The sequence below is a fragment of the Anticarsia gemmatalis genome, chromosome 11 (assembly GCF_050436995.1).
Source record: "Anticarsia gemmatalis isolate Benzon Research Colony breed Stoneville strain chromosome 11, ilAntGemm2 primary, whole genome shotgun sequence".
In the NCBI taxonomy this organism is placed as follows: Eukaryota; Metazoa; Arthropoda; class Insecta; order Lepidoptera; family Erebidae; genus Anticarsia; species Anticarsia gemmatalis.
In genome coordinates this window covers 3188570-3216552 of record NC_134755.1, presented here as the reverse complement: position 1 = coordinate 3216552, position 27983 = coordinate 3188570, and the positions used below count along the sequence as shown (strand labels likewise).

The following is a 27983-nucleotide window of genomic DNA, read 5'->3' as shown; positions in this document are numbered from 1 at the left end:
AAAACTTTTTATTGCCGATATCAATCGTTAGAATATGAACGTAGTAGAAAACTCTTTGTTTCAGTTTCTACGTAGTTTCATCACTATAGTGGATAGCTTCATCGAAATTCATTTCATATCTCTTGTTATATGATCAAAGAGAAAATTCTCACATTCATGCTTGTAAAGGTATAACAATGCACTCTATAGAATTATTCCATGGAACTGTTTTCCAATACACAGGCACGGTTTATCAATTAAGAACTCAAAAGCCTGTCTTTGTTCTTTGAAAAAATATGTCAGTATTTATTATTCTTTGAACTTGTTTGCTTTGTCCCGTTGTATTGTATCATCGGATGTCCATAGTTGGAAATAAAACGTTGATAAACTGGTACGAAATAACGGTGCAATATTGAATTTTACCTCTTTGACAATATGAGCTTTAAACCTATCATGAATACTCAACGGCGTTTTGAATTCCACGACGAAAATATGTAATAATAAACTTTACAATTTGAGTCGTCTTTTCAAATTTTCGTCTTTTTTCGTTTTTAATTTCAAAACTGATGCGTAAGTTCTTCAGGTAACTTTATCGTTACAAGTTTGTTTCATACAAATACAAACTCAGTGTTTGTAGGCAGTAAAAATAATTACGAAACTGGGATCGCTTTATGTGAAAAGTCAAGTGTAGTAAACCGTAAGGCGTTCAAGTAACAAGGAGCGCTTTATGTAATAAAAACAAAGTTGGTGCGATACCGTTACAGCTCGAGTCCTATGAAAATATACACACCCTTTACGTATTAACTCGTACTACTGTTTTCCAATGTATCCCTTTATCCATATTATCGAAATACCAAGGTTCGTTCGTACCAAAGAGTATAAACTATAAGTCTGCGTATAATTTTATAATGCTGCAGGTTAAAATATAAGAATTGTTTGGTAAAATATATGAGTTTATTTCTGGTTCCTGCTACAGTTCATAAAATAAAAGTTATATTTTCAACCTTTACATCTGATGTCTTCTAATGATAATTTATTTCTTTATGTAAATTACAGGGGGATCAAAATTTGAAGTACATCACTCATCCAGTAAAATTAATTGATGGAGAGCAAATTAAAAAAATGTTAACGTTGAACCTTTCATCCTAATTAATATTAATTTTGTCTCTTTAAAGTTAAAAGGCCATCTGCCACGTTCCCATAAAAAATAGCTTCGAAGTTCCGAAAAAATATTTAAGAGCTTATATCGAGGTTTAAAGCAAAAGGGAAAATGAGGCAAAATATTTTTAAGAGAGGATATAAGACCAATGAAGATTGCGAGATTTTTTTTTCACTCAAATGAAAATCACTCCAGAAGATTCGATATCCAGTCTGTACACTCTGTACTGCTTTGATTTTAATTACGCTCAAACATCTTTTATATTAAACCAAAAAGTGCTGCAAAACGATTGTATTAATAATGCACAAAGTGTTATTTAAAAATTACATTCACCACATACGATGAAAGGACTCATTTTAAAGTCAGTACCTTAGTTGAAATATTTAGTGAAGCTTAAGGGATAAGCCCTCACTTATCTAATGAGGCGACGACAAATACCACTGGGCCGCTAAAACGGAACACACAAAATGTCAAATGACCGTGTTTCCCACATCCGCTCACACGGCTTCAATGCAGACGCTCTTGCACTCTTTGATGAATTTTAAATCGACAGCACTATTTCTTTGATCCTATTTATAAATGACGGATAAATGCACTTACGCACGATGCACGATGCACGATATTTGTATATCTAAATACTGTGCGTACACACGCACAGTATTTTGATATACAAATACGGGAATCCATGCAGATTTCTGGACAAAGATCTAACTGTAAGGAACTTCCTTTCAAGCGAAATTTTACTTCCTACTAATATTATAAATGCGAAAGTTTTTGAGCATAAATGGATGTATGTAGATATGTTTGTTACACTTTGCCGTTACACGAAAAACGACAGGACGAATTTTAATAAGATTATATTATTATAGAGATTAAGCTTATCTCATATTTAACACGGACGAAGTCGCGAGCAGGCCCTAGTATAAAAAATTATATGCCATGTTTGTGCATATGCAATATATCACAAAAGCGATATGGAGATGCAATTCAATTTTTTTCAACATCTCCAATTGTGTTCCATTAATCCAGCGATAGACTCTCCATCAAGTGAAGCCGCCGCAGTAAGCGAAATTGACTGTGAAGCATCATCCGTTCATATTAAATTCGGGATTTTTTCGTCAACTGCAGCTCACAAAAGTTGTTCATTACAAAGAGCGTTATAACTTTTGTGTGTGACCTCACACGTAGCAGTTTTTTGTCTTCAGAATTTAGTGAACAAAATATTATAGTAAAGTTGTGGATTTTTACGAAATATTTTTATTCAACTAGGTTTTCGTAGGTATTCATATTATTATGATATTCGTAGGATCTTAAAGTACTTTTCTTTTATAGCTGTTAACATCTTAAGTACCCATCACTTCCTTCTTTAATAATAGAAGGAAAGGTAAGAAAAGGTGGTAAAGTATAATTTTAATCTGTATTTCGCAAACTTACAGTCTCCAGAATTTTGTACTGTTTCAATCTTCGAAAAGCAGTGGTACTACATGGCATAACGGCTTTACAAAATTCCTGAATTTAACGTAAACTGTAAATACGAATGTACTTATTTATCGGAAGATAGGTAACAAAAGCCAACAAGATTTTCCTGGAACCTTTGCAGTTGCAATATTACTTTGCATTTACGAATCGAATGAAAGCCTCTTTGCCTTAAATTGACTTTACTATTTCCATCGAAACCAGTAGGAGTAAGAATGTGTTCACTGGGATTCTTAAAGTTCAGATTATTTATGCACATAAGCTAGCTACCTATGTCAGTTTATTTGTTACTTAACTAACCTTAAAATGTCGCGGGTTTATTTCGAACACGTCTGTCTATACCTTCAGGTATGTATGTATGTATGAATGTAAAAAAGTAATATAAAAATTTAAAACACCTAAATAGTTCGTTCACTAAAAGTGTAGCTATAAGTTTCGTACTTAAAGTTTTATAACTTTTTTAATACTAATCTTAAATTCATGATACTTATTTTTCATAGCATTTTAGTCAGTTTATAAGTGTTAATTCAGGTGTGACATTTCACTGGCCTCACATAGAAAAATATGGTTCCCATTGTTTTAACTACGTGTGTTTTATTCGCCGAATTTGAATAGCAATTAATTGGACGAAAACAAACGAATGTCGGTTCAGTTCAAAACAAGCACTTATGTGTTTTATGACAAACATATGGCCGAATGTTTTTAATTCTGTAAACAAATTATTGTTTTAACAATTCAGTAGCAAAGTACAATTATTTAATTATTGTCTGTTTACTTTCGATTGACATTTATACGAATCATTTATTAAATTGTTATTGATTTTTCATTACGTTTTTACGCTCTCCTGTGTTGTGTAAGCGTAGTTAAATATTTTCGAAAAGTAGTTATATATTTTATTTGGAAAATTATTTTCGTGTCACATGCGATAGACACGGTATATATTCATAAAACGGCCAGTTATAGTAACAAGCCATTCTCTTTGAGTGGTTAATGAAAATGGCCTTAGGGATTGGAAGTTCTTTTCAAGAGCGAATGAACTGGCTCATTTAGATGTCAAAAACTACACTTTATTCTGATATCATCGTCATGGTGATTAAGAATTTAGAAAGAAAAAAATAGAAAACATTCTAGCAGTAGGAATATCAGCACGAGAGAATTCAAAATTATTTTGGCTTTTTCAACAATACAACTGTATCGACAGAAACTTTTTCATTTAACTAAACGTGAACTGTGATTTTTGGGCGACGTTTCTGCGGTTTTCACCTGTGAGGTGCAGTGAAAAATATATCGTGAATAAAAATTTACTATATCTACCAAATATGTACAAAAAATTACCATCTTAGTCAGTAACATACTACCTGTTATTACAGGATCCAGACATGGGTTAGGAATATAATTACGCCGTCATTTTTTTATTAACCGGTTAGGTATTGAAATAATCGTTATAGCTATGAATGAATTTATTTTTTTATCTCGTAAGCGAAACAAGAGCATCAGCTAGTATAGCGGTTTATGGCTTTCATAATCCCTTTAGTTTTCTGCTCATTAATTTCGTTAGGAGATCTGATATATCTGTGTGGAACGGTCGGACGACCATTGTTCGAAATCATTCGCGCTCCAAGTAGGTTTATTTAGGTTAAAGAAATTTAACTACTGGCCGTAAATAATGAGGCGAGAGATTACCCTTTAGTGCTAACAATAGAGTGTTTTAATGCGGAAAAAATCGTAATAAATATAAGTGTGAATGAAATCATTTTATAAGAGGAACACATATGTATTTTTTATACTCTGTATGAGTTTCCCCGACTCGAAGTTAAAATAGAAAACCGAATAAATTTGAAGAGCCAGATAAAACACTACAGCTTTTTGGTGTAAAATAATTATTACCTAAGATAACTTGGACATACAGATTTGAGTATCATATTTTAATCTCCTTTCTGTTATAGACAAAAGTCATAGGTCGTGGTGCGATATTAATAAAGTGGATGTTCTCAAAGTGACCAATAAGACAAAACGCGGTTAGAACTACAAAATGAAGTGTTAATAATTATATCTTAGAAACTTTAAACAATGTCAACCTTTCATTGAAAGCAGCTGTCCTCAAATCTGGTCGAATTCTCGGAATAACCGTACTTCAGGCTGTAAATGTTACTCTGGTAGGCGTCTAGTCAAAAGTGAGCATATTATCGATTATTAATCGATATTCTTGAAAACTTTACTAATATTCTCCACCCCCACTTGCTAATTGAAGTCATATTTTAATGCTCGTTTACTTGGAATTCGTTAACAAGAATCCTTTGGTTTATATCGTTTATTTTATGATACTGAAACAGGTGGAAAGACACGAAAATTTTTACTAAGTTCTAAAATTGATTACCTATCGTTATACAATTTTTCTTAAGATTAGGAAAGATAGAAAGAGATTGAAATCTCCTCATTTAAAATATGTTTTTATGCTTTTACTATTCCATATATTACAAATATCTTTAACGGCGAATTGTACCATTTGTTGTATCGTAGAAAACTTTACTATTTAAAAATCCAGCGAGCATTTAAACATTGACTGATATTCCATAAAGTAAAAAGAATCTAATGAATAATTTCCAATAACCTTTGAAAGAACTCATAACCAATAAATTAGTTATTTGCTTTCATTAATTTCAAACAGAACCAGACAATAATTATGGAATGTGTTCGATAAAAAGTAATAGGTCATAATTAATACCTTTGAAGCGTCGGACCAAGAGATACAAGTAAATAAAATTCTACTGTTTAAATTAATGGTTCCGATATTACTTTATAAAAAAGTGCTGATTACTAATTAACAGTGGTAATTAATATTTGATTTAAATAGAACCGTATAATTATAAAGGTAGATTAATACGCGATAAATATATTGCACATGGAATGGGTAGAATATTGCTATGTATAGTGATGAAAATGATTATGACAAACACTGGCTACCTTTATTAGGACTTACAGTAGGTTTCCTGATTAGTTTTACATTTCTTTTTCGATGCTAGAGATCGTAAAATAATATTTTTATAGATAAACACAACCTTTTTTATATGAAAATCGCTTATTCTCATGTTTAATCCTAGCTTTTTGGGCGAAACAGATGTAATAAAATACTAGTTTTATTTATAAGTTCGTAACAAGCGATCTAGTTACCTACAAAATGCTTGCCAATTTAAAACAGTTACCCAAAATTTTCCAAGAAATTCGAAAAGTAACTGAACGAACAATTTGAAAACGAACCAGTGTAAAGTTAAAAGCAGTAAAGTTTCTCTCTTTGACCGCAATATTTCGATAATTGATGAAAGAAGTGCTCCTAGTTGCACCTTTTGGAAACTTTCAAAGGGGTGATTTCCTACCACTATCGAATAGCTAACGAGACATTTAAAACGGAAAATTTACATTCCTTATGTAATATTTGAATGGTGTCAATGTCACGTTTGTATGTATGTTAGTTACTCTCAGACGCAAACATCTATATAGGAAATTATTTTTACTAAATTTGGTACACGGATTGTTTATAAAATCTTTTACTTAGCATGGTTTTCAAATGCATATAGATAGGGTATCGCGTCATAGGTAAATTAGGTTTGTCTCGACTGGTTGATATAGGAAACCATAAGTTAAGCATGTCTCTATTCCATGAGATACAAAACAAAAAAAGCTGTAGGAGCTAACTATGGGTAGTAACAGTAATCGACAAAAGTCTTAAGCAATATACGGAGAACTTATCATACGAATATAATGTAAGAAAACGTAAAAGATATGACTATTTGACTACTGAATAAGATATGAAATTTATTCAGCCTAATAATATATTAAGTCAGCATGGGGACTGGTGCCCCGCGTGGGCATCTTAAAAAACGTTACTAGTTTGTTCTGGCGATTAAGTATTAAACTTTATTACAAGTAGCTGTGTGTCCGACGCGAAAAACCTAGAGGGAACTAGGTTGCGTACCTAGCTGCAAAAAATAGGTGAATCTTTAGTATTTTGCATACATAGTATCACGGCATTATACCCGATATGCCCGTCATCATCATCAATTATAACCGTAGGTATAGACAAAGGAGTTTGCTTTACACCTATGATTTGCCATTTATAATGCTAGGCGAACCTATTGCCATAAATCGGGTAAGTTACTAAACTCTGAGCTACTATTGACAAATATAGTAATACAACTAAGAAAAACTCTAATATTTTTACCATACGATGAATGGGTGTATCCGGACGTATCATAAATATTAGATATGACAACAAAGTGCTCATAGGAACGATATAAATTATGTTAGACGGTTAGATATCACCAAGAAGTGACTGAGCTTAAATTATTTATTATAAAATGTAATAGATTGAACATCAGATAAAGTTTTAGAGCCCATATTATATTCAGTCAAAATTCGATAATATTTTCAGTGTAGGTCGTTCAGACTTTACCACCTTTATTAATTGATAAAAGTGAAGTTTTATTGAAACATACATATAAATATACTAGCGGACCCGACAGACGTTGTCCTGTCTACACGTCAAAAAACATTGTCCAGCGGACAAAATTGTGAATCTAAACCATTCTCAGATCCCCTTGAACACACACAAAAAATTTCATTAAAATCGGTCCAGTCATTTAAGAGAAGTTCAGTGACATACACACTTACAGAAGAATTATATATATAAAGATGTTACAAGTGTGTAAGCCCTCTTTTTTCTACTTTTTTATGGTTAGACTGTGGGTGTATGTAACGTCGCAATATTTCATAAATTCTTTAAGTAGGAAAATGCTTTATCTGTGCGCTATAAAATCTCGATATCAGGCCATTAATTGTTTTATGACAAAAAAGAAAGCTGTATTTTCTCAATACGTCGTGTAAATTGTGACGTCATTGTAGATATTAAAGAGAGATTCAGAAGTTCCATTTATAAATTGCACCTTCAAATTAAATATCGTTCAATTATTATGAAAATGTAATGCAAATTGTGGATAATTATATATTTGTCGTATAAAATGTGTGTTTAGCAGTTAAACTAATTTTGTTTACCAAATATAGGTAAATATTATAAGTAATCAAATCAAGCAATTAAAAAGACACGATTGATCAGCGAACGGAAATTATTATAATGACTACGTTGAGTATTTTTTCTATTGCATACAAATATGAATAATTTTATTCAGCTTATAGCAGCTGTCGTTAGAAAATATATAGTAATTCCCCATTAAAATATAAAAAAATGAATTGATATTTTTCTATTGAATAGTCTATAGGAACTGCTTTATAATTCCTGAATCTAGTTTTATAGACAAAAGAGCTTTATAGATCGTATTTTTATGTTCTTGTAAATTAATTTGCTCAACAATTCTAGAACTTAGTTAATAATATATTTAAAATATACCCCGTTCAAAAACCTAACAAATAAAAATGTAGTTTCCCTGAACAATATTAAATCTTTGTAAAATAATAAAAAGGAAATTAATTATTTCGTATTAATAATTTTAATTCGTATAAATGAAAAATTTTATTTTTTACAAAGTCCTACGTTATTATAACAAAAAAAGAAAAATATGTTCATTGTCTGCATCAGAAATAAAATCAGTACTGAAAATATTGAAAATTACAAGGAATGAATATTTTGAAACTAACATTAAAATGGAAGAAAACAATTCAAAAACACAATTTTAAAATAAATAAAACAAAAGTGTAAAATAAATCTAGAACAAAAATCCTGCCTAGCCTTACTTACCTTTGCTTAGCTTTTCAGCGACGCGACGGCAGAAACTTTTCAAAGTTCGGAGTATCGGAGAGCGCGAAAGTGCACCAAGTTAAGAGTGGGATACGAAGCCAGCGGTGCCAACATTTATAGGGACAGTTAGGGCGGGTGGAGGCGGAGCCACGCACGCGTAAACTCCATACAGCCTCTATGACGTTAGCCTTCCTAGAACAAAAAAGCAATATGAATTAATATATATTGGATTTAAAACTAATCCTTTGTCTCATTAGAAACATAATTCCATATTTCTATTGAAATTATTAATTTCTAATAATGAGTATTTCTTATACAAGTGCGTGTAGGTTTGCATTAATTCGCATATGAGTTTTAAAAGGTCAGGCACGTAGGATATGTCCTTAAAATAATTTAAGAATACAGAGTCGCGTAATTTCATTTACCTTCATAAAAAAGTGCAAGAGGAAAAAAAAACGTGATTCTACTGACCAGTTTGAAATAAAAGCCTTTTAAGATCGGGTCTGCGAGAGGTTGATGACATTTATAGGAAATGGTTGCAATCATGAGCCTACTTAACTGTGACTTTTTTAGAAAAACGTCAGCGGTTTTCTTCTCGAAGCGTTGGCGGTAACATCTGTTTTTCTTAGAGGATAAAACGATAAGGTAAATATAATCTTCCTACACAAAACCTACGAACGACTGCAGCTCTTTGTTTCTTCGTTATTATGTTTGGGATTTCATGTTTTTTCTGAATTAAATTGAAATATTTTTGGTGATATCTTGAAGACGTTTTTTCGAGTCCATATACATTTTTTATTTATGATTATTCATTAAACCACTATACTGGAATATAACGGGAGACAATATTATGACCGTACCCAAAACTAAAATTAAACAATTATTGGTCATTCTGTTATTAGCACGAGTATTGTCAAAGACTCCATGAGGACTATACTTTGCTGTTCTCCAAACTGTGACCTTTAAAAAACGTTGAGTTGATATTTTTTGAGCCTACGTTAATGCGCTGTTATGACGTCAAGTAACAAACTCTAGTACTTCTGGCTTGCACTATTTCTTGTTACAAAGTTTAAAAGCTTATAAAAAGTGTACTACGAATAGTTATTCAAAACATTTTTTCTACAATTGTATTAAAATATTTCATTGCATCGTCTTAATTAATTATTCAGAATGCAAGCAATCTTTCTCGCTGAAACACTTAACAACTTTTAGTATGCAAGTCCAAGAATATTTCTAGTTACGTTTAATTCATTCATTCACCAACTATTAACTAATTATTATAATGCTTTTGGTACGATTTAGACACTTAAGGGGACTATAAAATACTTACACGAAGCTTTGTAATTGACGTATATAATTCCTTGTTTCAAACTCAAATGATCCCCCGAAAAAATATAATTTTAAGGCAAAAATGTATCACTCTAAAGTCTTGTGTGCATTTCTTTGAAGCAATAATTTTAAATCAATAACTTGCGAATCTTAAACAATTCAAAAGAGTAAATATTTCCCAACAGTAACAACATTCCCATCGATTTCGGCACAACAGGTATTTCCACCATAATCTGTTCGAACCCGTGAATGCCAACAGAGGCCAAAGTATGCACTCGCCACTCGAACAACAAAACAACCCATTTCGCTTCAACTTTCTAAGATCGGGTTAAGTGCTATTACCATAAAGCCCTTTGCCAATTGGAATACCTCGTCAAATTAATTGAATACCCGTTGTACTCAAATCTTGATAACAATTAACCAATAAGGAACAATTAAATTATACAGTTACGATACCTGAGGCCTCCCACGTTCGCACTAATTTCAAATTATTTGTTGTGATCCAAAATTGAATAACAAAATGGCCGCCGTCTGGATAGTTCAATTTTATGAGTTTGTCATCGATATTCAGCGACGGAATAGTTTATTGTTACTTGCTTATTTGTGTTTGCATATTCGTCATACTGCCTCATACATTATTTATGACAATAAAATCAATTCTTGGTTCCATAAGGCAGATACCAAAGTTCCCGAAGTATGCTTCGATAGCCTACTAACTTTTTTGTTTCATACATTGCCGCAGGTTACGCACTTAAAAATAACATTAAATTAAAAAAAAATCTATACTTAACAAATAACTAAATTCAATGTCACCATTATAGGCTTTGTTACGATGTATCCTATTGGCTTCTACTTTGTTCGAATAAGGAAGAATAATAGGCAAAAATCGAGTTCGGTAATGGATTTTCCCATGAGACCGTATGCCTACCACGCTATGGCATTTTAGATGGATGATCCATACAAGAAAAATACTAATTCGTCTCTTTTTCTACGTAATTTCCGTTCCATATTATTATATCTATTGTATTTTTAGGTTCTCTAAGAAATTTCACATCCGTACCGATGCTTGATAGAATACTATGAAAGTCTGTCTGTCATGTTGTCTGTTTCATGGCTAGATTGCTAAACGGACTGCGAAGAAATGCTGTAAAAAAAAATTAAATATACAAGAATCAAACATAAGAGTACTGCTTTTTTAAGGTTCCTTATGCTACTGAAATTGTGCAAACGACATAGCGTGATTTCTTCAGTAATTGGTGCGAATTTCCGAAAATAGATGTATCTTTTTACTTTAAAACGTTACCATGAACTTTAAACAATTAAAAGTTGATTTGTTTAAGAGTCTTGCTAGAAGTGAACCTAGGTACAGAGGTACTACGTGTAATGAAAGTAAAACACGATGAGTGGATTGTCTACTTAGAAAATACGCTCAGGAATAATAGTCGGTGAAGCTACTAACTTTACCGTATAATGTCAGTGCGATTTTCAACTCTACCACATGTTTCTTCAACAAAAGAGAGGAACCTTCGAGACTCTATTTCTACACATACACATTAACATGAAATCTCACATGTTATACACGCAGATGAAAGCATAAGTTGTAGGAAATACACCCACGTTTCGCCCATATAATAAGGGAGCCTTTTGCCATTTGTGATTTTTTTTTAACGTGTCACTGTAACTGTTCCATTGTCGGGCAAAGGTCTTTTGAGAAATATTCTATAAATTACAAAAGCATAGCACTTTGCCCGACCCGGGAATCGAACCCGAGACCTCATAATCAGCCATCGGATACACTTTCGACTGCGCCGCAAAGGCCCACAGAATTAAGTAAATATAATATGTAATAATTGTAATTAATTATTACTTACGTTCTCGCTTTCTGTTTGTCTTAATTAATTAATAGCCCAGGTATGGCCTTTGCTGTACCAGTTTTTGATTAAACATGAGTATTCTCGTTTAAATTACAATTAATTAAAATAATTGAGTTAATGTTTGGACTTCCCTTAAGTTTGGACGTGAAACGCGGACTCGTTGACTACACATGTCCTACAACCAAATAGAGGCCGTTACTTATACATATATATGCAAGATTCGCGGCTGACAGAGGCATGTATGTACATCAATAGCTCGATTCTCTACTACTATCGACTACCGACAACCGACCTGTCATCGAAAAATTTTGTATGAAAATCTGTAGCTCGATTCTCTACTACTATCGACTACCGACAACCGACCTGTCATCGAAAAATTTTGTATGAAAATCTGATCAGCGCCTCTGACAGGTGTCGTAAGAACTATTTTGGCAATACGTTGTCAAAATCTCGATGGTTCGAATTATAGAGAAACGTGCTACAAATTCAGAATTTAGAAGACCAGTGACCCGCAAGCCTATGCAGCTGACTTTGGCCTGTTTGACATGGCTACTTAGTTTTGGAAATACATAAAAGTGTTAATTATAAATTAACACTTTTATGTATTTCTAGATTAATCGTGGATACGTGGATGGAATCGAGCCGTCGATTCATAAATTATATATTTAGTAGGATGTTTTCAAATTATATGTATTTTATATAGGTAATTGCTACGAGAAATGAAAGTGAATTATTGTTCAACGCAAATTAAATCAAAATTAATATAAAAGTTTTTGCACATAACAATCCGGATTATAGAGAGAGAAGGATTATGAAGCTCTTAGCTATTTTCTCTTTTGTTTCACCTTTACAGAAATGCAACAGTTCGCTTCGTACATCCTACTTTACAGATTACGAATTGTTTTTAGTTTGTATTTGAACAATAAATTAAATTGATTTTGGTTCCATTACAAAAAATAGAACCGATAGAATCGTTATCATTTTAAGTGCAAAAAAAATTGTGGAGTCATCTGCCCAGCAGTGGGATGCAAATTTAATAAAAAAACTATCCCAACAGGTCTTTTATTAAATGAATCAACTCAACAGTAATAGGAAAGTGCCCTTGCGATGCAAATAAAGCTCATGTCTTAATTTGTAAGTAGCCAGTCGGGTACCTCCCCTCACGTACGTTATATTTACATAATTACGCCCGAACAAATATGACAAGCTTTGTCCCACTCTTACACTGACAATTAATTTTACTTTCACATACAAAAAGATACGAAATTAGGTAAATTAAGTAGGTAGGTGAAAAGGAGGAAGGGTTTGTTTTTGCGTGGGTGATATTTCTACGCAAATATTCATTTCAAAAGATTTTGCAGTAAGTTTTAAGGAGGTTTGCGAAAACCGAAGAATACTCCGTGTTTCAGCCGCCTCAGTGTGATTTTGAAACGTATTTTATTTATAATCCACGTGTCTGAAAGAGTTGATCACGAAATATCACGGTTCGCTACAGTGAACGGAAATCTTGGAGTATGATTTCCTTGGAAAAACAACAATGTAGTTCATGTAATAGCAGTTCGTAGTATACGCTATTATAATACAGTGGCTCAAATAATAAGACTTAAATAACGTATTTTTGCAAACGCTCCGCTTTGACTTAGTCACTCACTGCGTTTCAACCATCCGGCAAGAGCCTGAAAAAAATGCACGTGCATATTTTATTTAACACATTTTCAAGATGAAGGACATCTCTACTAGTAAAAATCATGTTGACAAACTTTGAATTAATTTGGTCAAGATGATGATTCTGAAAAGAAAACATTACTTACCTACATATGATTACCGCTAGATGATGAATGATCTCAGATCTAATTATATTAAAAAGAGATGAGAATATAACAACAAAACTTACATTACAATTTACAAACACTGCAAATGTAAACAAATAAAGCCACACATGTATACAAAATAACATACATATATTTATGTGATACTTCTATCTTTTTCTATTTTGTTCGCAATCACCACTCCCACGTGGCAATCGTTACCTGAACACAATAAAAACTGACGGGATTCTCTTTAATCAGAGTAAAAGGATCCACCAGGATTAGGAGCATCTTATTACGCATATTGTGTTAATATATTCAATGTGTAGCCATCGAACTTCGCTGATATTTGCTAAGGATTTACATACAGATGGAAAGGTGTGGAGTAATTTTTGGTTTAGAATATTCTCGGAGGAATAACGCTGGATTACACGTGTAAAATCACTGTTTATTTATATTTATATCAGAATCGTGCTTGGGAGGGCACGTAAAAAGTCAGTCCCGGTTGTTGTCAATTCAGATAACAGTCATTAAGCTACGTCTAAGGCCTACGGGCGGCTTGAACAACTTTGACACTAGGTTGACCAAGAACCATACGATATGAAGAAGAAGATTAGAAAACGTAATGTATTAGGTTTAAATTCGATTTCCTTCCTCACTGTTTGTCACCATTCGCCGTCCCACCTGAGTAAGGCTTGCTTCTTCAAAGGAGTCATAGATTACTAAGACTTAAAATATGGAGAGCTGAAACAACTCGCTATGATAGATAACCTACCTATGAGAATTGACACATAATGCAACGCTTTTACAATACATCATGGAGTGAAAATTTAATCTCCAAGGGTTCCTAAGGTTCTACGTCAGCGGTTCTACGGATGATTCAAATCTGTTTACAGTTCATTTTTAAAATAACTTGTTGTGTCTAACCCACCTAACGTGAGATAAAGACAAAACAAAGCTAGTTAGAATGAAATTTCATTTACTTTATGAACTCTACTTCATATAAAATCTAGCAACTTATACAAATTAAAAGTAAATAAAAAGGATTGCAATATAATGCGACTATGAGACTAATAAAGCTTTATACTCTAGCAAGTAATAAAACACTCGTATCTTAACCCTTTATAATAGAGGTGCAATAAAAAGATTGTTTTAATTGCATGCAAGCTCCTTTATGAAGTGTTCTCCTTTGTGTTCTGGATACTGCTAAGTATTATAATAAAATACTGTTAGTAAAAGTCATACTGTCATATTCATGTTTCGCTTTGTAATTTAATAAACGAATGTAAATGATATTTGTTTTAAAGCTTTGTAATAGGACAATATAATATATAACTTGGTTGCATACACTATCGACTAACGACAACGGGCAAGCTATCGAAAAAATCGAATGACAATCCGTTCAGCGACGAGACGCCCGCTAGGGCGTCGTAGAAACTGTTTTGGTAGTACATTTTAAACGTCAAACTCTCGATACTCGATGGTTCCAATTGTAGAGAATCGTGATACAGAATGGCAAAGAAACAAAGAAAATACTTAGTATTTGTTTTGAGCAAAAAAGTAAGCACACAATAATAATGTTGAAATTTTAATTAACTTTATGATATTTTCCTATATATTTCACCTAACATGTTATATGCATAAATAAATTTCAAAGGATATTTTAGCATAGTTGTGATATTATACGCATTTTTTCATGACCTATTACAATGTTTTTCCATCCGCTTTACCTAGTTAGAAATTAAACCTTTATCGACCAACGCTTCAAATGCGTTCTATACCCTACTGTGTATGGTTCCGTTAGATTTTTTTAATACAAATCTACTAGGTACCAAAGCTTTCTGCATATTTTCATAGATGTACGCTCGCGGCTACGTTTGCTTTCATGTCTATGAAAAATGGTCGGTGCAGCGGAAAGAGAAACTATTTCATTGTATCATACATTGCAATAGTGAGGACATATTTTTTTATCAATCTTTGCTTTAGGATAATAATCAATATGATAATAAACTCTTCTGTTACTGAGTGACTGACTGACTTATGGACAACAAACAGCCAAAACTACTGAGCGTAGAAAGTAGAAATTTGGTATGAAAATTTCTTAGGAAGTTTAGAGGAGTACTAAGAGAGGATGTTTGTAAATTCTACCACGAATGAGGTGAAATTCCACGCAGGCAAAACGCAGGCGGAGAGTTATTATTTACTTAGTAAACTTTTATGTAAGTAGATAAATTATTTTGAATGCGTATTATTAAGCTCTTAGTTGCCAAACCGAAAAACTTAACTGTAGCCACTCGTGATTTGCAGACACAAACACTTTACATTTCTAAAGGACTAAGGTTCTCATATTTACTTCAACGACCCCAACAGCCTACGTTTGAAACGTCACGCATAGATACTCTCTCAAAGCCGGCCACTTATTCCTACGTCAAATTAATCCCTTACCGTGGTTAATCACGCTCTAGAATGACTAATAGATCACACTCGAACGATAAGCGATTTTAAATCTATCGTTATCGACACTCGATAGTACGTAGGCACATACGGCTCTCCATATGAGTGGTTTCGTTTTAAACTCGCCAAAGTACCACTCCAGTTGTATCGAAATTGTAAACTCGATAGATCATGTTACACAGAAAGATTTTAAATTGCTTTTCGTATGGAATATTTTGAAATTATAGACCTTTTCAGCTGTCTACGTCTGCCTACACATATGCTTGCTGCGTGGGTGATACGCGCGTGCAAGCTCATTATTCAGTCAGCTATGATGCAAGTCAGTGGTAGTTGTAGCGGTTTTGGCTTAACGTATTCTGCATAAAGATTACTGAAGTCTGCCAGCTAATGATAAACCTATTCGTAGATATCGGTATTTCTAGAGCCATAAATTGCTTAAAACAAAATCATTGCATAATATTAAAGATTACTTATGATTAAGTATATTATTTAAGATTGCCACTTTTTTCGATGAGAATGTACAGAAAGGTGTAACAAAGGATCTAGAGTTGTAGCAAGTCAATAAGTGCTTGTATTTGCAATCTTAATTTATATGGAAACTAGACGTGGAATTATTTAAAAAATACATGCAACATACTGTAAAATTACGTAGTAATCATTAGTTTAATGTCACATAGATTGAAACGCGACAATTCGAAAACATGTCTCTTTCAATATGTTCAAATCATTGTAACTAAGTAATCAAATTACGTTGCCTATTTCTAGTTCAACATTTACGTGGGCGAAGTAAAATATCACTCTGTATTTATATTTAGTATATCAATAAGTATTTGTGATAATATTGAACTGTAAGTAATATTGCGAGTTGCGACCATTAATTTGTTATGGGAAATAATATGACGTAAGGCTCTTTACGTTGCTTTTATTATTGTTTTTCCGAGACTTGGATGTAATTGATGTAGTTAATATAAATAATATTAGTTTGCATCTAAATAACTTGGTAATTCCTATAAATAGCTAGCTTCTGCCGGCAGCATTTCCGGGAATAATTTTTGGGTAAAAAGTATCTTATGTCTCAGTCCAGGCTATAAACTACTTATGTGTACCAAATTTCATACAATCCATTCGGTTGTTTTTGCGTGAAAGAGTAACAAACATATATCCATACATACATCCAGTAGTACAAACTTCCGGATTTATAATATTAGTAGGAAGAGCTTAGTTTTATACATCTCGCTCCTTCAATGCAAAAGGGCCACAACTCAAAAAAAAATGAAAATCGTTTTATTGCAAAAAAATCACCTGAACCGACTATATTTTATAGTAAAAAAAAAAACCCCATCATTTTTGCTTATATTATGGCTGCACTGACTTACTGCCCTTTTTGCATTAGCTCACTTTGACAGGTAATGTCAGTGCAAAACAGCAACTTTGTGAGTTGCGCCCAAAAATTTTACGCAAACGCACGTCGGTTGCATGAAAAAGTGCCACAATCCAAAATATATCTGTGTTGGATGCAAAATTTTAGGTAAGTGTGATTATATTTTACAAAACAAGACTGCCATATTTTGGAAAACGTCCTTTTTGCATTCTAACATTAGTATTAGTTACCATATTTTGTAATACAAAAGTGCCATATTTCTGAAAACGACCGTTTTGCATTCAATCACTAGTATTTGTTATTATATTTTGTAATATAACGGTAGCATATTTTGAAATACGTCCCTTTTGCATTAAATTATTGTGGAATAAATAATTTTTTTTAGCATGCTAGAATGGGAAGGCCATAAATATGGCCGTTTGGCATGATAATAATTTTAGTTTTCGTTAAAATTTTCGAAATAAAATTTAACATTTTGATGCAGGGAAAGGCAAGGGGGGACCCTTCCGTTTCAAATCGCCCTTTTAGCGGCAAGATCCGACTAGTCCTTTTCAAATGCGTCTAGGTCATCCCGCCATCTCCGTTTTGATCTCCCGCGTCTGCGATGACCATCCTCTGGCATCCAGTTGGTAGATATGCGGGCCCACCTTTCCGGATGCATGCGGATAATGTGGCCAGCCCAGTTCCATTTCAACCTGGCGTTCTTTCTTCCCTAAATCGGCTATGCGAGTTTGGGAGCGCAGTATAGAATTTTGGACGTGATCTGTTCTTCTTACATCTGATATACTACGCTCCATTTCTCTCTGGCAGACCTTCGGTTTCTACTTTTGGTTTTCCGTAAGGGACCATGTTTGGGCACCGTAGGTTAGGACGGGTAGTATAAACATTTCGACGAGCTTCCACTTTAGTGACAGTGGAAGGTTACCGTTCATTAGCTCTTTCATGGACCAGGAGCTCTTCCAGGCACTTGTGACACGTTTGTTCAACTCTTTGTCCCGTCGGTTGTTAAAAGAGGTTATCTGGCTCAAGTAAGTGTACTCGTCGACATAGTGTATGACGTGCCCGCCTACCTCGACCCTACGTTTTGTGTTGTTGGTCATGACCTGGATTTTTGTACGGATCTTACTTAGTCCAATCTGAAGGCTTGCCGTGCTCAGATCTTTGAGCATTGATTCGAGTTCCAATGCAAGGGAAGAGAAGAGGACAATGTCGTCTGCAAAACGAAGGTTTGTTAACTGTTTGCCACTAACAACAATGCCTTTTGATTGCCGCCAGGCTCCTAAAATTTTTTTCGAGGGTGCTGGTTAGTTATTTGGGAGATAGCGGGTCTTCCTGTTTCACGCTTCTTTGGATTTAGAGAGATTGTTATATATTGCTTTGATGAGTTTGATGTATGTAGCTTCGATTCTACATAGTAGTATCTTTAAGAAGGTCTTGGTTATGGAGTGATGATTCTATGGCGGAATGATTGATGCTGCCAAAAGCTTTAGAATAATCCACGAATGCTAAATATAAAGGTTTGTTAAACTCATTAAACTTTTCTATTATCTTATTTCTTTAATACTCCTGCTGCACTCAGTCTACCCGTCATGTTACCCATTGATTGATGATGATTACATTATGAGTTACGCACAAAGTTGATCTCTATTATATTACTTACTTAATAATAAGTAAAGATTTTTTCATTTAGATTGTTTAATACAATGTTTTCCTGGTGTCTATTCACTTATGGTTTTATTTACTAATAAGATTTAACTTTTTGATACGGTTTTTTACCAAAAAATGTACAATAAACCATTTTTATTTGCAAAACTGTGTTTAATTTTTGACATATTTTTCATGATATTGGTTCAAATTTTGAATGCAAAAGGGACTTATATGCTTTTTTCTCCTAACAGGTAACAGCTATTAAAAAGTTTATATTGTAGATAGATAGAGCTAAAAAATACGCATCTAATGATATATTAACATCTTATATTTAATTCATAAATATATTAAATATTTAAAAAAAACAGTTTCAAAAATTTGTTTTGGCTCTCCTGTAAAATTTATAGTTTTCGATTTGTGTCCCTTTTGTATTCAAGGAGCGATCTGAGTGTGGGGCTTACAGGTCCTGACAATTCCCATGGCACTCGGAAACTTTCGATGAGCGCAGTTCAAATGTTTTTTATTTGTTTCAGTAAGGTCCGCTTAGCGCTGAAAACGTTTACCATATTTATAGTAGCTAAGTACTACTATTTTACATTCGTAGCGTAACGTTTTAACATAGGTATTAATTTAAAGGCTATAGGTACCTACCTGCTATTTGTTAAAATCATTTCATTTAAATCTAAACCCAAAAAGTTTTGCCCATTCTAAACTACGTATTCCCACCTTTTGACTAATGACAAAGTATTATTATTATTATTTATTGTATTCGCTTCTCACTTCTGACACAGAAATCTTAGATGTACTAACGATAAAGTGATAGTAAAGTAACGATACCTACATAAGTACAGAGAATCATGTTTAGGCTTTCCATCAGCAAACAGCCAAGCTTAAGTAATTCAACACCCTGTAAATGTATGTTCTATGATTAAGTTAATTCCAGTAATTCAGTGCGGATAAACAGAGTAGGTACTGTAGAGTCGACACATTAGGCCCTAAGTGATTGTGGTTACAATATTAATTTGTACACACCTCCGCTAGATGCGTTGTTGTCCTTTATGGCCTAAGTCTTGTAATAATTGTCTTTGTGAACAAGTAGGTAACTTTGCACCAATGAAGGAAGTTTTTTATTTACATACCTATCTAAACTTCCGTTAAATTAATTAAAATTTATAAGTACTTAGGCACTTTATCTACCTACACATTTTACACTACACAAGTGCATGCATTTACAAATTGTAGGTCGGTACCTATAAGCTTTTTGGTCTATAGTGAACATTTAATTTGACTTACAGCCCTCGGTTGCAAGTATTTTAGCTCCTCTAGGTAGGTAGTTAAGAACAGGTTTGCATGTGCATTTTTACGTATAAGTATCAGCTGCTGAGTCCCAAAAAAAGTTATTACATTAATCAATAATACATAGTTATTAAATTAACCTTTGCGTTTTTAGCACAGTTAGATATATCTAAGAAAATATTTAAATAATACTGAAACTTCAGCAGAGGAATTTTTACGATACGAGAGCTATGAAATTCATTCGGTCTGCTACCACTAACGCTATCTCTCTTGGATTTGTCACATATCTTGTTCATATTATAAATGCTAGGTGGCAGCACTATCTCGCAGTGACTGATGCTTAAAAAACTTTCTGCATAGATTTCTCCTCTAGTAGCGTTGAAGCACTAATAATGTTGTTGATATGGTATGTATGTGTATTGTTTGTAACAGATTTCAATAAAATCCTCAATGTCATTTGATAGAAATGTTAACGTAAAGCTACTTTATTTCTGTTCCCGAACGAACCATAGATTTTACTAACGTCACTGTCATTGTACTTTGAGCTGTCAAATTCAAATTTGAAAAGAAAATAGTGCTATAGGCAACGGATCTTAGCCGGAATTTTCGTTTTTATTTATTTTTATTGTTTTAAAAGTACGGTGCGAATTAAAATGGATACCGTTTTGAAACCTGTGGTTGATAATTATTCAAAATATTATGTGGAAAAGCAAAGATGTCCAAGTTACGTCCAAATGTACACCAAAAGTGACAAAGAAATTGTACTGGTTTACAACAAGGTATAAATATTACATTCAACAGTATCTCATTACTAAGTTCGTGCTTGAACCCCTTTGTAACTCTTGCGAACACTTTTCAGATAAAGCAAGCTTTTAATCCTACGGATACATATGGACAAAACAACAAAAATGAGGCTGGTAAGTAAGCATTCTTTTTCATCGTAAAAAAGTGGTGTTTGTTCATTTAATCATTCGGTTACAATACAAAACGATATCATCTCTTGTAAAGTAATATCACACAATCCCTGTACCTGTTACATACATAGATACATTGATAACAATTTATGTAGAATGATAGTTTCATTTTGTTTAAAGTAAAAACAATAAAACAAAACATTATCTTTAGGCAATATTCCTAATAAATAATAATAATAAATATAATAAATATTTTAAATATTCCTCTACTTTTACATTAATTAATCATAAATTCAACAATTTTACAGAGGAGCTTGAACTCACTGGGTCTCCGTTGAAGCTGGACTTGAGTTTACATACAATATTAGATGACACCATGATCTCTGATGAACCACAACTGTACAGCAAAGAGGAGAATGCTCATGGACCTATTAGTATAGAGATTGCAAGGTGTGTATGGTTTTATTTAATATTATAACATTATAACATATTTACCAGGCCAAATCTGAAGCATATTTTGCTTTGTGAAAGTCATATAGTATTATTTTAGAAATTTTTCTTAAAAACTGCAACAACTAATCTGTTATAATATTACAGGTTTTTTTATTGCAATTTGATTTAATTACTAATGCTTTTGTGTTCATATGTGTGTACCTAAGTTATAATGTTTTTGTATCTGCAATTTTTTTTATATACAATATGCACAGCTGGTACACCCAAAGGCATATTTACAGAGTTTAATCCTTATTGTGCCTTAAACAACAAGAAAACAAATCCAACAATCCTCATAATCTATTTCAGGGAAATAGCAAACTTATACAACAAGAATCGTACCCTACTGTCAGCTGAAGACGCAGTCCCACTATGGATAGTTACCAACCCTGATGAAGAAGGCAAACCCTTGCTGCTCACTGTACAAAGTGACATGAACCACTTTGCAAGAGGACTGGTGACTTATGATGGCAGTATGAACTTGGATGATGTGGATTTAGATCAGTTGGTTGAGGATTATGCTAGGCAAGAAGGATTGACTGCTGATTCAGTAAGTTGTTATGTTCTTTAGAAGATCGTGAACATCTTAAGTACTTGGATCAATGAAATATGTTTAATTTTAAAGGTATTGTATAAAGGTAAATGTTTATAATAATAATGTTATTTAACTAATGGATTGTGTCTTTTGATTACATATAGAATAACTGTGCTATAATTGATTGCTTTCTCATTATCTCTGTCTACACAAATCAATATATGTTTAGGCAGATGGAAGTGATCTTGTTGTACCTACCTACTATAGCTGTTTAACCAGGGAGTTTGAGTATCCATCAAAGATCTGACACTTGCAAACTCATAAGTCATTGATCCACTGGTGAAATTAATAAATTTGACTGTACTAGTCAAATATATTAATTTCAAATATATTAATCGGTGAAATTAGTATATCTGACTGTACTAGTCAAATATATTAATTTCACCAGTGGATTTTAAGTTGTTTCTGTGACTTGCATTCTTTACATTTAATTTAGATTTAGTGCTACAATCACATAATGGTTGTTCCTAACTATTCTTATGTTTCTAGGTGACCAGCCTAGTAGACTGCAAGTACCTAATATCAGGGATTTCCTATGGCACATCTCATAATGCAGATGAACTGGTGAATGCTCCTCACAATGGTATTACTGAACTGCGCTGTGAATGGACAGGGAATACACTACACACACCTTTTATTAGCTGTAAAGTTCATTTTGTAAGTATTCTAGCTTTTTACTGTTGTGTTACTTTATTCTCAAAGAATAATCATTCTAATTTTCGAATTTAATAGAATTTCTAAGATAATTTCTCATCCATTTCATTTAGACTACTTTTTATGATCAATTAGCACAGATATCATATAGCTTTTTTGAGTATAGCATCCAGTAGTGTGTTGATGAAAAATGCTCCATCTTTCTTCTTATCAGTGGATTTTCCTCATTCCATTCTATACTATTGGTAAATGATGTCTTCTTTCTTTGATTTCAGGAACAAGAAGTATTAGTAGGTCATCTAGCAACCCCTACTAATGCTATCTGGAGATCTGTGTGTGCATTACACAATTTAAACCAGCTTCTAGTCGACATGACGGCGGCTGGGTATTCGTCTGTTAATCTGGAAACTTCTGCAATCAGGTAAACATGATTTCTTTTTAATTAAGTTGTTAATTTTGCCCTGTAAGTTTCTTATAATGAGTTAAGATAGTTCGAAAGATGCATTAACTTCCTTTCATATCTTTTACTTCTGTATTTACTTTTCTCAAGTACTTATTAAATGATCATTGTAAAAGTTACCTTTACATAGTATCACGCCTGCTATATCCGATGATGTAAGCAGAGGCACGTTTCGCCAATAATAATTTAAGTAGCATGTAGTAGGGGGCGAGTTTTTTAATAATTTCCGGGTATTTCGCGTGTATTACCAAGTATTTATTTTTATTTGCAGAAACAACATCCCAGGAACGCGACAGCCGAACAACGCCAAGCGTGTGAACGAACTGCTGAACGAGACGGAAACATACGCTTATACCGCGGAGTGTCCCGCTGGCGGCTGCATCTGCGTCACTGAAGACACTAACAGTTTGGGACAGTGCCTCACTGATATGACCTCTATTGGGTCTAGTAATGATTTCACTTATAAACTGTGGGATATATTGAGAGGTTAGTGTAAGAAAATCATTCAATTTCCGACTGCTGATCATGCGGTCGCGGTTCGATTCCCCCGGTCGGGCAAAGTGCTATAAGCCTTTTTTAATTAATATTAGAATATTTCTCAATAGAAGCCCAGAGCGTGGTAATGTGCTAGGTATATGGCAATAGGATCCTATCACATAGGACTAACATTGTGAAATGTAGATGTATTTCATGCAACCATGCCTACACCTTCGGGTATTAAAATCGCGATATTATTTAGGTTCGTATCTTATTGCTTCTCGCAATGTATGCTAAAAAGTGTGGCACCAACAAAGAACTGCCATTAAAGTAATTCTACAATATTTTAATGTTCTGTTTTTCATTTGTTTCAGATTGTGAAACCGCTGAGGAGTTGATAACTTTACTAATACAAGCCCTTAAGTTTATATCGTCGGGGAAAATAAGACCATTTGTAAGTATCTAATCATTTATACCAAAAGGACTATAATTAAGCCATTTTAAGACGTATTAGCATGTTTGTTACATTTTACAGATTGACGCCAACAACAAAACATACCTCTCAAAACTAGTCCTCAAGCTTTCTCGAGGACATTCCCAGGCCTCTAAAGTGTTAAAGAATCTACGTTCAAGTCCGCCTCAAGCGTTATCGTTGGTCGCGCAAGTCGGTACTGAAAAGACTATGTGGGAATACACCAGGATTATGTCTTTGTTGGAGCATTCCTTCTTTATAGCGGGGATTTGGAATAATGATGCAAGGTGAGAATGATATATGAAGTGATATCTAATTTCCACACACCAATTTGCACCACGTGCACGCCGCGCTGTGTGTAGGCTTAGAATATTGGTTGTGAGTACTCGTAGTTATACATAAATAGATAGACTGATAACGAATTAAAGGAAGGAGGCATTGAACTGATATCGAATTAGTTCAGATACACCTAGAATGCAATCTACACCGAGATTCAATTCCACTTTTATCTAATTTATATGTTTCCAGTTTCAATTAGAACAAAATTTCGACATTTTGTATTCCGTCCTATTTATTTCTCCATTCGGGGTGCATGATAGGCGCACTCTAGAAGCAGCTGGGTTCGGTAACGCAGAACCTAGGCTGACTGATCCTTTCACCACAATGGTACAAAAAAAAGTCATTGACACGAAGAAGAAAAAGATTTCTCCATACAAAAATGTTTGGTTCCTTTTTATCTCAATTAAATCGCGATCGATTCCGGTTAATACAATCCCGTTCATATTTATATCACAAGTTTAATTACTAAACTTACATTCCAGAACGCACGAATCAATAGAACAGATCAATCAAACGATACAAGACATGACGATGAGCGGTGGTGACTTCACACTGAACCCGTTTGAATCTCTAACCGGTGCGGAACACTCCATACGTTTAGACTGCGAGTCCTTCTACGATGATGACGCGCACGAACTGACTGTGGATGACTTCGCGTCGCTCAAGAAACATGGACTTGTTAGTGAGAAGAAAGATGTTAATGAGGTGGGATTTTTGTAATTGATAGTTGATTGAATTAATGATTGTTGTAAACACATCCACGTTTCGCAGCAGAAATGTTAGTCCCACGTAAAAAGGGGTGAGCCTATTTATATGAAATAATAGGGCAGGTAAAAATCCCAAGTCAGGGTTATGGAAGATTTTCAACAAAACTTAGGACACAAATTAATTTTCCGAGTAGTATATAATGAAACTGCCGCTACTTTCGTACGGTAGAGTCAATAGCAATTTATTTGACCTGGGAATTTTATCCAAAATCTTAATTGACGTTCATTGACGTATGCCGTCCGAACTAGGTAGTAGTCGTAGATTTAATGTTCTAGAATCTATAACTTGATTTCTTTTACAGGTGCCACTAATAACAGATGAAATTGATATCAGTCCATGGAAGAATCTGTTGATGAAATTCGCACAAGTCCATGTATGTCTGGAGCATCTGTATCGCGCTGAAAACTGTCTCAGAACTGATTTTGGTAAGATCTTGTTTCTTATAAATTCCTTTACGTGATAGTTTCTTCTATTACTATTAATAGAACCTTGGTGATTTATTTGATTTTATATAATCTTACTTCATACTTTATGAATATTCTTCTTGGCATATTTAAACTATATAATACCATATTTATATGCAAGCCTATTTTATTGAACCATACTTACTATTTTGTATCATTGCAGCCAGTTTAAAACCAATAGCATCACGGCTGCTCGAACACTACGTATCAGAGAAGTCACCGATACGAACAGTGGGACAACTAGTGAGCGACCCTTTGCAAAAGATCAGCATGCCTATCGCTAACAATATTGTACAAGATCACTTGAAGTAAGTAAATACACTTTAGCTCTAAACTAAGTTTTATTTACTGTTTTTTTAAGACTGACTTATATGGCCACACTCACCAATTCTAAATAAGTATTGATCAGCTTATCCCTTCTTTCCGAGTTAGTAGTAGATTCAATAATTGCATCGATTATCATAAGTGTCAACACTGGACCTAAATTAATAAATGATTTGATTTTGTTATAAAAATATAAAATGAAATAGTGACAGGTGTTGTCAAAGATTTGCTGTAGCTTTATCTATTGGATAGATTATCCAACACTTACCTATAAGTCGTAAAATATGGCCCGTATAGTTCTTTGAAATATAAATAAGTATCTGCAAATTAATTAATTTGAAGTTAAAGAAAATGAAGCAAACTATTTTTTTAAATTATAAATTTTAACTTGATGTTCCTGTTAACAGAAAGGCTTACGAATTTTATTGATATCGATATTAAATTTTATTGTAGGAAACCTGCTTTCTGGTATCGTGTAGAAATGACTAGGAAGGAAAATGCGTCCAATAAAGGTATTCTACGAGACTCCAAGATGGTGTACGTTTTCTCACAACAACCTGTGTTCCCTCCGTCAGTATGGCAGTACTTGGGTAAGTTAAGAGTTTTATTAAAGTGTACGCGATACCATAAACTTCGTTCGCTCTGTTAGCTAAGTTTTAAGCCTTTGTTGTGATAGGAGTCGGCTAAAACCGACAGGGACAGCGTAAATCATAATAATAGCCTGCTTCTCATTTTTAAATCAAAATCGTCGCGTTTATCTAAGACTGTGGTGTAAATAAGTTAAGTGCATGGAATAATGAATAGTCCTTCAATGAAGTGTTTTTTTAAAATGTGAGTTTTATGTTTTGATGATTTATTTTTATTTATGTATTAAAGTATTCTTAGACGTTATAGTAAACCTTTTGCTAATGGTAGTAAGATTAAGAGACTAAGCGTAATATTTACAGTAATATAAGAATATCTAATGAAGATACATTACATGATGTCTATTTCCAGAGCCTCCCTCGGAAGAAGTAGCCGAAGTGACAACAATAGGTGAAGAGTTAAAATACCACGCAACAAAATACATGTATATAAGCAACAAACTTGTAAATAAACTGCCCTTTTAATTATAATTTATATTTTCTAGCGATAAGTGTAATATTTGTATAGTGCCTTAAGTAGGTATATAAAATAAAATTTATTTTGTATGAATCTGCTGTTTCTTTTTGATCCACTTTAAACTGTTATTGCTGAAACTTGACTCTACTTTTATATGGTTAGTTTTTATGTTATTTTTACATTAACAAGCTTGCCGTTCATGGCTTACTCAAAGTATTGAAAGTAATGAAGATGACAGTCTATTTTTCAGAAAAGGTATTTTTCAGATGAACGTTCAGACCGCGTAATCGAGAATATAGTAGGTATACCAATATAGTTAGTGTATTTTGTGGAATTGCTAATAAATACCAAACGAATTTCAGCCAACATAATAACTATAATTTACGTACCGTAAATTTCATGCACTACAATTACATCCATATCTTTCACCGTTACGATACGTATAAATCAGAGATCAGAAGAATAAAAAATAAACCATGTAACGAGGGCATTTAAATAAATAAATAGACTGTGAGACCGCTCGCTTTGATGTCGGGTTAATAAACCCAACGTATTGGTTCGGGCTTACGAAATTATTGATTAAATCTACATTTACAATACTCTGGTCAACAAATTTTATGGCTGCGTGCGTCTTACCAGGAATGTAGGTGATACGTGCATACATTTATGTGAGCTTGTAACTCGCGAGAATTGCGTGTAGGTAATTTTCTTTGTAAATACTGCAACTGTAGTTTGTTAATCTTGCGATTTTACAACTGTAAGCCACGAACT

The 27983-nt window shown here is 33.4% G+C and overlaps 2 protein-coding genes across 2 annotated transcripts in view; one reads left to right on the top strand and one right to left on the bottom strand.

Moving 5' to 3' along the window:
* The window catches only part of LOC142976474 (uncharacterized), a 38378-nt gene extending 29894 nt beyond the window's left edge, over positions 1–8484 (bottom strand). The window contains exon 1 of the mRNA XM_076119862.1: positions 8364–8484. The gene's annotated coding sequence lies outside the window, so the exon portion shown is untranslated. The remainder of the gene's footprint in view (positions 1–8363) is intronic.
* Positions 8485–20666: 12182 nt separating this feature from the next.
* On the top strand, positions 20667–27299 carry Zwilch (zwilch kinetochore protein). Its single transcript, XM_076119869.1, has 14 exons — positions 20667–20931; positions 21012–21069; positions 21375–21516; positions 21868–22108; positions 22643–22810; positions 23083–23228; positions 23539–23753; positions 24119–24198; positions 24280–24503; positions 25038–25260; positions 25625–25748; positions 25951–26095; positions 26565–26701; positions 27108–27299. Exons 1-14 carry the CDS (start codon positions 20806–20808, stop codon positions 27218–27220), a joined length of 2142 nt encoding a protein of 713 aa, XP_075975984.1. The 5' UTR covers positions 20667–20805; the 3' UTR covers positions 27221–27299.
* The last annotated feature ends 684 nt before the right edge of the window (positions 27300–27983 follow it).